Source organism: Embiotoca jacksoni, unplaced genomic scaffold (assembly GCF_022577435.1).
Source record: "Embiotoca jacksoni isolate LCO1_2020_lvr unplaced genomic scaffold, fEmbJac1.0.p SCAF_2, whole genome shotgun sequence".
NCBI classification, from domain to species: Eukaryota; Metazoa; Chordata; class Actinopteri; family Embiotocidae; genus Embiotoca; species Embiotoca jacksoni.
The window spans coordinates 25,570,077-25,584,238 of NW_027185340.1; the positions used below are offsets into that span (position 1 = coordinate 25,570,077).

General features: G+C 42.7%; 1 protein-coding gene across 3 annotated transcripts in view; it reads left to right on the forward strand.

Annotated features, from left to right (window-relative positions):
* LOC138201594 (contactin-associated protein-like 5) overlaps positions 1-14,162 on the forward strand; it is a 106,947-nt gene that overhangs the window by 32,498 nt on the left and 60,287 nt on the right. For all 3 annotated transcript variants that reach the window (XM_069155215.1, XM_069155216.1, XM_069155217.1), the window contains exons 4-6: positions 8,768-8,915; positions 10,912-11,115; positions 13,558-13,742. In XM_069155215.1, coding sequence (XP_069011316.1) covers positions 8,768-8,915; positions 10,912-11,115; positions 13,558-13,742 — 537 coding nt within the window. The remainder of the gene's footprint in view (positions 1-8,767; positions 8,916-10,911; positions 11,116-13,557; positions 13,743-14,162) is intronic.

The window sequence follows — 14,162 nt, forward strand, 5'->3', positions numbered from 1 at the left end:
TATTGAATAAAACAGAAGCAATAATAGAAACATTATTTTATTCTATTGTTTCTATTATTGCTTCTGTATGTATGCTGCTGTGGTGAAAAAATTTCCCCTCGGGGATTAATAAAGTATATACCTACCTACCATACCTACCTACCTACCTACCTTAAATACAGTATCATATAAAGTTAAAATAAAATATCATATAAACTTTATATAAAATATCATATAACTGAATGTATTGAACATGTCTGTGTCTTTGTAGATCATCCACACACTTGACTGATATGTTCAGAAACTGTTTTTCTAGTTAAAAAGCAGCAGGTTCATATCATCAGCAGCACTGCAGCCTGTTTCCACTGCAGGTCAGCATACTTTGCCTTCTTTAGACTTTGTGCTCAAAACATTATATATACCACGGTGTCATCAATATTTATGTTGTCGTCTCAGCCACATCAATGTGTTTCTCTAATTTCATTTGCCAAACATCAGTACACGTATAAACCCTAGAGTCATTACTGAACGGCTCCTCTGCATGAGGATTTCTCTGCCGATAGAAGTGCCTAGCTTGCATCTCCTTCAAGATTTAGCCACTTAAAGAGTTCAACAGACGAAGTGCTGAGCATGAATCACAATTTTCCCGTTAGATTGTCGCCTTCATTATGTGTGGAGGAACAGTGTCCTCGTGGATCCTCGTCCCCTGGGACACATTCAGCCTCCACTCTGATGGTCATTTGTGTTGCGACTCTGCATGCTTCACCAAAGAGCTTTGTGTGTCCTGCTGCCGGAAAAAACTGATTATTTGCCTTGTTTCGTTTTCTTTTTTTTCTTTTTTTTAATATTTGGCTGTTCATTGATGCTCATTTATAGTTGCTGGTTTTGCATCCTTCACATGTGGACTTTGGCCTGTTTGGTCCTGAAGCAAATACTCCATGTAGTCTTGGTTCAAGGGACTCATTTATGAACGCTGCATACACACAAAAAAAAACACCTGATAGAGGTGTAAGGTGGAGGTGGAGGTGGAGGTGGAGGTGGAGGTGTAAGACTCTACCTGGGAAAGGTAGGGACCAATCATTGGGCTCCGGACGGGAAGATGTGTGCACCAGAAACTCTGTCCATGTACGTACATTTTGGAGATGTGATGACCTGAAACAAAAGAGGATCCTCAAGGCACAAGATTGATCTGTGCTGAGAGGGTGGAGGGTGGAGGAGCTGGTGAAGTGCCGGAGATAGAGGGCTGTGTTGTATTTGTTTCCATCTTCTTTTGATGTATAGGTCTGCCTTTGTGAAGAGTCCAGGCGGTAGTATCGGCTTTGTTTTCAACAGAAGAACATGGCGGGGGGGTGAGTGTTTCCAGGTCCATTGGATCGTCAGAAATCTTGGTAATAGGTCAATCATATAAAATGGCTTCAACCTCCCAAAATACAGTTTGTAGTCCTTCATCGTCCAGTACTTGTTGTTTAAGAACAGAAGGGAGCAAATTGCGAACCATGCGGATCAATCGTTCCCAAACACCACCGTGAAGGGATCCTGCCTCGGAGGTTAAAGTGCCACTTTATCCCACGCTGAAGCATCACACTCTGAATCTTGTCCTGATTCATGTCAGTGAGTGCATCTCTTCATTCTCTTTCCACTCCAATAACGTTTGTGCCATTGTCTGACAAATAAATTTTCTTAATGCATTGATGCAAGAATCTGTGTCAAGTGTATTTGCAACTTCAATGTGCTCTGCCCTGCTCGCCATGCAAGTGAAGATCACACCATATCTCTTGACAAAACTTTGGCCCCTCTTGATCTCTATAGGACCAAAGAAGTCGACTCCAACATCTCAATGGAGGCTTATCTGGTAGGATTCTCTCCAGGGGCAAGTCGGACATTTTCTGTTCTCCAGCTGTTCCCCGCTACCGTTGACACACAACACACTCAGTTATGATCTTTCTTGCAGCGGAGTTAGCCTCAATAATCCAATATTTTTCAGAAATGAGAAAGCATATGATTTCTTCCTCCATGTCCATGCTGTTCGTGAATGTGTTGTAACAACAGTGTGGATATGTGAGAGTCCTTCCTCCAACACTGGATCCAGTTTTTACAAACGCCTCTTTTGACACCATCTTTTCCAGATTCTAGTGCAGATATTTCCTCCTTGAATCTTTGTCTTTGGATGAAAGAAATGACTGCGTTCTCTGCTTTGATAAGGTCTTCAGGACATAAACATGGTCCACTGAATGATGCTTTGAAGACAAACATTTCCTGCTGAACCTTCTCCTTTAGTGTGATAGGATCCTTTTCCACACTACCGACAGCAGTTTCAATCTCTTTTCTCATTCTGGCCAGCTGCATGAGTGTTGTTTTTACTCTCAGAAGCCAAGAAACAGCAGTCTTCAGATTCCACCAAGATGAGAAATAGTAGATCAAAGACTGTGTTGTGTTTAATGGATCACTGACAATGATGTTCATTGTAACTTTCCGTTTGACTTCTGGATCATTAACAGCAACTGCAGTCTCCAAGTGTGGATTTGGCCATTCCAGTTCTCCTTTACAGAGAAATGTTGGTTCCTTCATCCATCTTTGGAAGCATAAGAAGCGGTCTGCAGTTCATCCTCACGAGGCCTCATCTGCAGGATTTTCCTTGGTGCCAATGTATCTCCACTGTGATACTTCAGTAGCGTCCCTCAGAAAATAAATCCTGTTTGCTACAAATCTTTTGGAAGCGTCTTGTTTCAATGTTGATAATGTCGACTTGGGCTGCGAGGACTGCAGCTGTGAGCTCCAGTCCAGGAATGGTCGTCTGTTTTAAGGGGGCCACTTTAGATTTTCCAATGATGAAAGCAACACGCACCTTTTTGTTGTAGTTCTCCAACCTGAGATAGGATACAGTGCCATAGCCACTTTCACTGGGGTCTGAAAAGTGACGCAACTGTGCATGTTGTGTCTGACCAAAATTTGTGGGCTTCATACACCATTTCATTTTAAACTCTGCTATCTTGTAGAGATCTACTAGCCATCCTGTCCATCGCTAAGATGATTTGGGGAATGTTTTCATCCCATCTAAGCTTTTTCTTACAGAGCTCCTGCTTGATCAGTTTGGCTGGCAGAATAAATGGTGCTCAAAATCATAGAGGGTCGTATACAGAGCCAACCGTAGACAAGATACCTCGTCTTGAGTGTGGTCGTTCCTGAGCAGCAATTTTGAACTTGAACACATCAGTTTCAACAAACCAGTGTAATCCCAATGCTCTTTCCATCAGCAGATTGTCTTTGTCCAAGTCTGACTCCTTGGTCTCTTTGGTCCAAAACAGTGCGACTGTTACTAATCCACTTAGACAGCATGAATCCTCCCTTTTGGCAGAGACCAGTCAGGTATTTTACCATCTGGACTGCTTCCGGTTCCAATGACACAGATTTCAAATGATCGTCTATATAGAAGTTGTTCTTTATTGTGTCCGTCACCTCTGCTGGAACATAACTTGCGTTGTCCTCAATAGTCTTGCTTAATGCAAAGTTTGCACAACTCGGTGATGACACTGCTCCAAAGAGATGTATATTCATCCGGTATTCAACAAAATCTTGTTGCCCATCTCCATTGGGCCACCACAGGAATCACAGGTAGTCAACATATTTTTCTGACACTTTGACCTGATGGAACATTGCTTTGATGTCAGCCATCAAAGCGACTGGTTCTTGCCTGAATCGTATCAGAACACCAATGAGTGGGTTGGTAAGGTCTGCAGCAGTTGGCAGCAGTTGGCAGTTTAGTGAGGCTTCCTTGAAAACTGCACCACAGTCAAAGACAACTCTTAAAGTCCCCTTCTTTGAAGGATACACGCCGTGATGTGGGATGTACCACAACTCTCCATCACTTCGACTTAGTTTTTCAACTGGTACCATTTCAACAGAGTCATTGTCAATCATATCTTTGATGAAAGATGTGTACTCATCATGAAATTTCTTGTCCTTGTTAAACTTGCGTTTTAGACTTTGAATGGGCTGCTCTGCAATACAGTGGTTGTTTGGCATGCTGGGATGTTCTTGTCTGAAAGGCAAGTCTAAACAATAATGTCCAGCTTTCATTTTTGCTGTGTGATTCATGATGTCCAAAAATTTGACATTCTCTTTGGACATCTCCGTTGTTTCCTTGTTGGCTCTCTCACCGAAGTCCTGGTTGTACTGTTTGACCAACAGCTCCTCTACATTTTCAATAGATATCCGATTGACAGCAGCAGCAGGATAACCACCTTCCTTCTGGCTCTCATTTCCTGTCAGGGGACCGTATATGACCCCAATAGGGTCCTCACAGCATATGGTCGTTCTCTTTGGCTGTTGACCGCCTCCCAAGGTTCCAGTACATTAGAGGCATTCATTCCAATGAGTAGGTCGACTCCAGATTCTATTTCATGAACTTTTGATTTGTCTCAAATAAGGCCACTGTGCCAGGTCTTCTTGTCTGGGGATGTTGTCATTTGAAACGGGCATAATTTTGTGTGTGAACACATCAGACAGAAAAATAAAATAATCTTTGTCCAGACTGGACACTTCCAAATCTGAAATATGGTAACTGATCACAGGCTTTACTTGGTTCATGGTACGTAACAGACCACTGGTCTTTGGTTCTGTTATGTTGAGCTTTCTCATTAAGCTCTCTGTGCAAAAGGTAGATGAACTTCCATGATCCAAAAATGCCTAGGTTTTCAGCACTCTGTCCCCTTGTGGCTCTTTACTTGTACAGGTACAATTGAGAAGGTGGATGTTTCAGTACCGGCCCCAATATGCCTACATGTATGAGGTGAGACAACAGCATTGTTCCCAGTGGTTTCTCATTCCTTTCTGTATGCTCTGGTTTCTTTTGTTCAATGTGAAGTATTTCAGGATGATTTCGGTTGCACACATCACATATTAAATGGCTCTTGCTCATGTGTCCAATTTTCAAACAGCCAAAACAAACTCCCTTTTCCTTTAAGAAGTCTATTTTTTCTCCTCTGCGTAATTTTCTCTTGATCTGTGGACCCCGCCCTAATGTGTGGCCCCTCCTATTACAGAACAAACAAGAAATGTTGGAGTTATTAGTCGGTACATTTCCTTTTGGTGATGTCAAGTTTTCTTATATTTGTGTTTAGTATTTTGTGTAAAAGTTTTTGCAAAACTGCTTTCTTTCAGTATTGACATCATTTTCAAGGGTTTTATGAAAGGTAGGATTTTTTATAGTAGCAACTGGCGCATCCTGGATGTTTCCAAAGAGGGGATCTGACTGTATCTTCACATGTCTCTCAATGAAGTCAACCAGCTCAGAAAATTGAACTCGTCCTCCACGTTGTTCCTGTAGACCACAAACCCTGTTCCTCCACTTGTCTCAGTTTGTATGGCAGTTTCTGAAGAATGACTTCAGATTTAGTTGAACCAGAGGAGCAGTGATGTCATTTTGTCTTTGAATTATATCACAGATATCATTCTCGGCTGCAGCATTAATATAGATCAGCTCAGCTTCTTGCTTATGAGTCCCAAGATTTTGCCCTTTGAGAGAGTACTCAGCTAAATGATGAGCTTTGACAGGTGATCCAGGAGTTTTTACTTTTGGTCTCGCAACTGTTCCTGAGAAGCAGAGTGGCTTTCAAATAACACATTTCTGTTTGTCTGCATTTCACCAGGTAAGTATTTATCTGCATGTGGATGTGATGCAGCAGGTGTTTCATTTTGAGCAGTTCCTCTTCTATAATAATAATTGATTCCATCAGACACTTTTGAGTGGTTTCTGGATCCCATTGTTTCAAGCACATTAAATTTAGCATTTGTAGCTGTTCAGTCTCTATTTCCAGTTGTTCTTTCTTTCTCCGTAATTGTTCCTCTTGTGCTTCAAGCTCGTGTTTCTTTTTCAGGGCAGCATGTGATGAATGTGATTTATTGCTTGATTTGGGCTTTGAAATATTTGAGACTCTATCGTCAGGTCCAACATCATCAGAGTTAACGGTACTCGATTCTGTAGCACTTTCAGCCAGGGAATGTGTAGATCACTGTCCAACCTCAGATAACCACACATTTGAATTATGTATAAACCCGTTCAAAGTATCCATCTTTTGTTGAAACCACTGGTTTTGCTTTTCAACTTCCTCCTTAGGCGGCGGTAAACTCAACAAGGACTCAAGGCTTTCATTGGTCTCATTGCAGAGTTTAATTAATTGCATCCGGTCAGATTGCATCTCATTTGCATTTTCATTTGATTTCATAAGCTCTTTCAGCATTTACATTAACTTGTTTGCTTGTTTGCCTTTCAGGTTTCTTGCCTTCTGACAGTTTTCGACAAACATTTCCAAACCTTTGGCATTTTCCCTTGAGGAATCCTTTTCAACATCGTCCTTGTGTTGATAAACATCAGAATTAACACCGGACATTTTAAACACCGTTCCTTAATCGTGATCCAGGGACAATTGGCGGCACAATGTTTCATAAAGTGCACAATCTTTATGTAGCATTCAGTCATCCGATCCAGTTAAACAAGCTGTTTTCCAATACAGCGTTCCATGAACAGCTTCTCCTGAAGTCGTATTGTTTTCACATACTGCTGTCTTTGTGTTGGCTTGAAGTTTCCAATCTCTGTCCGTCACGTTGGCGTGGTTGCTGACAATATCCAGGTTGGCAGTTTATGGCAGTGTCGGGTGTGAAAGAAGACAATCCTCTATCTTTCAAACTCCAGTCCCTCTGATCCAGCGGGTTCTCACTTAGAAACTGTTTTCACTTAAATCCAGCTCTGATTTAGAGCTAGTTCTCACTTAAATCCATTTGATTTAGAAACAGCTCTCACTTAAATGTAATGGTAATCCATTGTTCCAGTTTTCCTTTTACCATTACTTCACAGGTAGGTTTAGGTTCTTACGCAGACATTGAAATGAATACCAGACTTTTTCAGTTTGACTGCAGTTTATTGAAGAGATGTAGTTGAACAGGATGAAGAAAAAAATACCATGAATCTGTCAGGTTGTTTGGTTCTGCTCTGGTGATTCGTCTGATATGCGGTCTGGTGAGAACTGTATACCTTTCCCGTACCTGTGCCCCCCCTTTCCTGTTTCCTGTGCCCTATATATACAAAACCCACACGCCCCTGTGTATCCAATTACTGCCACCAGGTGTCCAAAAAATAACATCACAAAACATCTAACTAAATAATACAACATGCCAACAATAACAGAAATAGCTCCTACAGTGACAGTGTAACAGATTGTGACAGTGTGTCTGACAGTATTACAGCGTGACAGCGTGTGTGTGACGGTGTGACAGTGTGTGTTACTGTGTGTGTGTGTGTGTGTGTGTGTGTGTGTGTGTGTGTGTGTGTGTGTGTGTGTGTGTGTGTGTGACAGTGTGTGTTACAGTGTGTGTGTGTGTGTGTGTGTGTGTGTGTGTGTGTGTGTGTGTGTGTGTGTGTGTGTGTGTGACAGTGTGTGTTACAGTGTGTGTGACAGTGTGTGCTACAGTGTGTGACTGTTACAATGTATGACAGTGTGACAGTGACCATGTTACAATACGTGTGTGATAGTGTTACAGTGTTCCAATGTTGACAGTGTGTGACAGTGTGTCAGGGACAAAATGGAAATGGACCAAAGAGACAAGTCAAGTCGTCATAAAACGACCTCCTCACCCCGTTTCTTTGTCCTTAAATGAAAACGTTATGTGATGAAAGAAAGATGAGACATGAATTCATAAGGACTCAGAAATGACTCCCACCATGTTCAGAGAATCTGAGTCCTCTGACACCAGGCCACGCAATTATGCAATGGTGGATCCCATTGGCAGAGATTTACATGGTGAAACTACAACTCCAAGAAGATGGACTACAAAAAATAATCTCAGACACTCTGTCCCTTGTGTTCTTACCGTGTTGTTTCTGTAGGTTTTAAAAACATGAACACAATATTAGGTCCCAAATAAATCTTCTCCGTCATCAACATCAGCTCAGTTCAGTTAATTTAAGTGCTAACTGTGACAGTATTTCAGTGATTTTAGCTTCAATTTAAAGCTGCGTTATTATACAGACTCTGTGGTTAATTTATGTTTCGATTGATAGACGTGTTCTTTGTAGCATTTCTAAATTTCTTATCATTGTTATGTTCTTGTTTGACATGAAAATGTTGTTGGTATTAACTACTTAATTTGTGTCAGAAGCCAGTTGCCATCCAACTGACTTTTTCTACAGCAGACAGCTGTTACAGCAGGAAAAGCACAGGTGGAACAGATGCACTCATTTTAAATAGGATCCTGTATTGTGCACGCTGGTTCACTGTCATGGCTGACACACTGACTGGAACTGAGCCTCCATTAATAAATCCTGAGCCGTCCTGCTTGTCAAAATGTCTGCTGCTAAAAAGGTTTTGAGCTCAGCTGCAGCTTCAGTCTTCTGCAGCTTTAAAGGAAATACAGATGAAGAATTAACTAATGAAAAAGCAGCTGTGTGGTATTTCTCAGAAGACCCTTATTTCCCTGCTTCTCACTGTGATGGACCAGATATTCTAAAATGTCTGCACCACATGGTTCTTATCTCTTCATCAAGCAGTGTTCAACCCAAAGATAAAGACGTTGCCCTTGGCTTTGCCCTGTCAGCACTTTTCAATTTAAAGAATTAGTGTCTTTGCTTGTGCTTGGATTTCAACCATTCAGCTGAAACAAAAGGCTCCTTCCCTCCTGGTGGAAGCATTACTGACCTCTCTCTCTCTCTCTCTCTGGGACCTCAGTACATTGTTTTGCATCAGTTTAATGTTGCTATAATAACCATAGCTTGTATCTCTGTCTGTTCCTCCAGCGGTTAGTGGGGAATGTGAATTCGGAGGACGTTGTCCACAACAAGCTGTCCCACTCAGTGAGAACCCGTTTCCTGCGTTTCATACCTCTGGACTGGAATCCAATCGGTTGGTTAGGCTTCAGAGTCGAGGTGTACGGCTGCTCTTTCAGTGAGTGACTGACTGACACGCACGCACGCACACACACACACACACACACACACACTGAGAATAACCATGTGTTCATGAAACAACATTGCTTGGTGTTTTCAGTCCTCCATTGCCATATATGAGCTTGATACCTTCCCTGTAACCACAGACAGTTTTCACTGTGTGAGTTCTCTCTGTGGGGGCAGGCTGTGGCTCAGACAGTAGAGCAGCTTCACCACTAATTGTAAGGTTGGTGGTTCGGTCCTCCTGCCAAAATGTCCTTGGGCAAGACACTGAACCCAAGTGCAAGTTGTATGGCAGGACATGGTAGGACAGCTGGTGGAACAGTTGGCGGGACAGCTGGCTGGTAGCCCTGGCTGGTAGCCCTGGCTCCTTATTCCTCCCGAGTCAGGAGGGCAACTCAGGGTGATCAGTGGAATCAGCCACCTGCAGGTGGTGATTGGGGAGAGTGGTGGCAGCTGCTGAGACCAGTGAGGGGTGTGGCCATGGGGGGTGACAGGAGGCGGGGAGAGGAGGACACAGAACACATGGGGACACAATAACAAACAGACAGGGGAAAGACAGAAAACATGAGGAGAGGTGATTGGGGACAAAACAGAGGAGCAAACAGTAGGAGCAGACAGGAATCCTGACAGAAACACAGATACCAAACATTATTAACACGAAGCCTCCATGCCGGCGGCAGTCAGTTGGTACGGTCGAACGTCCGTCTGTCTGTCTCATCTAAACTGTGCTGCTTGTGTAGGTGTTCTGTGTGTCGAGTTGAAAATTTGTGGGAAGCATCCACCCAAACTGAATTCAGCATCCATCCATCCATCCATTAGCTACACCCGCTTTATCCTGACCTGCATGTTTTTAGGTGGTGGGTGGAAGCAGAGTATCTGGAGAGAACCCACGCAGGAATGTTGAGAACATGTAAACTCCACACAGAAAGGCCCGACCACAGTTAAGAGTTTAACCAAGCCTCATCGGAGGCTCGAACCAAAAACCTGTTCGCTGTGAGGCGACAATGCTATTTTGTTAATCCACTTTTGCATTGCAAGTGATAGCTTCCTTTGAATAGTGTTGCAAATGATTCTGATTCCGCCTCCTCAAGGGGTTAACACTCATGATAATAATCATGACTGTAATGTAATGCATTTGTAAAGCATTTATCATTAAGGTTCACCTCTTTCTCCACCATGGCGGACATAATTGTCTCTGCTAAACATCATGCTGTGTGTAAACATCATACAGTTGTGTGTAAACATCATGCTGTGTGTAAACATCATACTGTTATGTGGTGGGTGTTTTACCAGGACCCAAATGCAGGCTCACAGACTCGGGTATCGGTTCCAAAATACAGTCTTTATTTCCATAAGCAAAAACAAACAAACCAAACAAACAAACCAAAAAGTGGCACCTACAGTGTCCACTTGCTTCCAAGTCGGGAGGGCAACTCAACCGACTGATCCAGGGAGACACGGCTCTGCAGGGCAGCCGGCAGACCAGCGGACAGGACCGCTGGAAGAAACAGAGTCAATAATCCTCCGAGTTGGGAGGGCAACTCCACCGACTGGTGACTCCGACAGGTAGCTCTGCAGGTGGAACTGGAGCCGGAGGAACGGGAACGGGAACAGGACGGACGGAGGATGGACGGGTGACTAACTAATGAAGCGACAACCAGAGGAGTGCAGGGGCAGGGTACATTTTGTCCGGGGAGGTGATCAGGATCTCCCTACAGCACACCTGCAGGTGGTGATCAGGGGTGAGTGGCTGCAGCTGCTGGGACCGGTGAGGGGCGTGGCCACAGGAGGTGAGGAGAGGAGGACACAGAACAAGCAGACAGGGGACTGAGGGGACACAGGAGGAGAGGTGATCGGGGGCAAAACGGAGAAAAACAAGACTCCTGACACATACAGTTTGTGTGTGTAAACATCATGCTGCATGTAAACATCATACTGTGTGAACATCATACTGTGTATAGCTTCAATAGTTTCTTCTTTCGTCCTTCCAGAGTCAGACGTGGCAGACTTTGATGGCAGAAGCTCTTTGTTGTATCGGTTCAACCAGAAGTCCATGTCAACAGTGAAGGATGTGATCTCCCTGCGCTTCAAGAGCCGTCAAGCTGAGGGGGTTTTACTGCATGGGGAGGGACAGAGGGGAGATTACATCACCCTGGAGCTTCACAGGGGAAAATTGGCTCTCTACCTCAACCTGGGTGAGTTTCACCACTTCACTCTGCCAGTACAGGATTTACAATGTGATGTTGAGGCCTGTTTGCTTGATTCTCATCACTTCTTATTTTTACTGGAAGCCTTTAATTTTGAAAGGTGCGATGTCCTCCAAAGGACCAGAACCCTCTGGTGCTGAGGACTGAGGTCTGAGAACAAGCAGAGAGAAACAGAGCAGTGAGATTTAGAATTTGAATTTTTTTTTTTGGTCTTCTTTCAGAGAACAGGTGTTGTCATTACCAAATCACTGTGGCAGCACCCTTTATTGACAATAAAATATTCTTAAACAAACAAGTGAACATGTCATGAGATCTGTATTTAAATATGACCGGTTACAACTACTAGAACCAATACCATAATTATAGGAACCAGATTGTGTCATTATGCGCTAGTATTCCTGTAATTAAGTAATGCTGATTATGAACATCTCTGTTTCACTTTGCAGAATGTTTTCCTGCTTCTTACACCTGAAATGGTTTTGGTGTTTTTGCATCTTGTGGTGTTTGGTCTTCACCCTATGTCTCTCCATCCACCCACCAGAGGCTTTCTGTCACTGTCCCTCTCTCTGCTTGGGGCCTCATATATGAATATTTTGAGGATCCATACAAAAAGTGTACATGTACACAAGAGCTGACACGTTTAGATTCATAAATACATGTAAACTACACACAATGTTGCCTTTATAAATCACAGTCCACCTGGACATGTGTGCCTTTACGTCCCACCCTCTACACGGCCAAATTCAACCATAAAGGGTTGAATGTGGGAAGGAAAAATTCCCTTTTAACATGATGAACACCTCCGACAGCAGGATGAACAACTCAATTTTAACAGGGAGAACACCTCCAACAGCAGGAAGGAAAAACTCCTTTTTAACAGGAAGAAAATCTACTGCAGGAAGGAAAAACTTTCTTTTAACAGGGAGAACACCTCTGACAGAACCAGGCTCAGAGCAGCAGTCTCTCACAGAGACATGAAGATAAAACGTGAGGGAACATATCTACCTGGTTGAACTTACACAAGCTTCATTTTGATATTTGACCCATAATTTGAGCGTTGTCTGCTGTACAAAACTACAACCCTCCCTGTTATTGCTCTCTATTCCCCTGTCCTCACTGTGTGGTGGTATTTGCCTAACATGCAGATTCTGCTCTTTTCTTCCATGGAACAAACTTCCCTTAATTTTTCTGTCACAATGTTGTAAAAGAAGTAAACTTAAATGAATAAAAAACATATTTGGTGCATGTATTGTGTACAAATACATGCAATACTATGTGATAACATCCTAACACATTGTTTGGAAAGACATTGTTAAAAAGTACCCTTATCACACAACGTTGCCCCGAGGCAACGAAAAGAAAAACTCAACATATAAATTAAAAAAACTTCATAGAACCTGACAAAGGCTTCTTTACACCTTGAACATGAACATGAACATGTTTCTTATTTGGTGTTCATGTCATTTTAAATTACATAACTGAGGCAGATAATGTTAACTTCTCAGTCCCGCCTTCAAACGAACCTTATTGGAACATTTTGTAGTTAGGGTTTTTGGAGTTTTTTTGACCCTTCGGGTTGGTTGCAATCATTTAAAGAAACATTAATGGACATGGGCCCCAATAAAACTTTCTGTTTCCTGAGGGCTACGCTGTGCAGTCGAGGGTTAAATCAATCATTAAAATGTGACATAATCTATAATTCTATATTCTGGCTTCAGTTCACCACTTCACCATCTGTGTCTCCAAAATATGCTTACGGATGGCTCAGCATTTTCTTTGAGGTGCGCAGACTTTCCCGTAAAGTTTGTTTTTCTAAATCCTGACTTTGGCGTGGGGAGAAGCGTATGTGCCTTTCAGCCATTTTGTGCATACGCAACAGTTACAAATGATTTTATTTGATCTGCCATGCCCACCTCTTAGTGTGGGACTCTTAGTGTCCCAATCTGACTCAGCACTGCCACTCTGTTAGTCACCTAGTTCCCATCAGGTGCTTTTGAATTCATACGTCAATGCGGTCTTGTGTGTGTGTGTATATATATATATATATATGTATTTATGTATATAAAGATATATACATAGATTAAACATCATAGATAGAGTAAGATATATCGATTATAGATAGATATAGAGCAGAGGAACTGCTCAAAATGGAACATCTGCTAAATTAAATGATCATCCAAACTTACCTGATCAAGTGTAACAAAAGGACAACATGAACCATCTGTTAAAGCTCATGTGACTCATCTAACTCTCTTCAAAGGAAAGATGTACAGATTTATGTTCAAGAGTGTTTAGTGCTGCTCTCCCGACTGCTTTAACTTTAACCACATCATTTCAACATTCTCCATTTTTACACATGCTGAGCTGATTAGTGGGGAGTGAGATAATAAATTCACACATCACATGTTTTTCTTGGTCTTTCTGTCTCAGATGACACCAGGCTGAGGTTCAGCAGCAGTCGTGTTGCCGTCACAGTTGGCAGCCTGCTCGACGACCAACACTGGCACACTGTCATCATCGAGCGCTTCAACAAGCAGGTGAACCTCACAGTGGACTCCCACACACAGCACTTCCAAACCAAAGGAGAAGGAGACTCACTGGAGGTCGATTATGAGGTCAGTGCGTCCGGCCAGTCTCTCACACTGATGAGCTTACATTAGCATGCCATTATTCAGTGTCATATTCAGTGTGAGTGTCCCATTGATGTTCTTATCAACACATTTTAATGACTGACAGTTGGAGAATTTCAGGGCTTAGATGGTTGAATCATCAAAACAAAAGATGCTTTTATGATTAAAAAGTCAAAGATACAAGTATGTGAACACAGAGGTTCCTATTTTACTACCTGGCACAGTGCAAATCCAGGCAGGTATTTTTGTGCAGCACAGCGTGCAGCACTCTGCTTGCAATGAGTTGAGATTTTCGTGGATCAATGATAACCTGGCTGCGCCAACATGAGCCGAATGGTGCTGCAAGGGGTGTGTTGGTTAAGATGGGGTCTGAGTGGATGTTTATTTTTACTTAAGTGTTCAGAG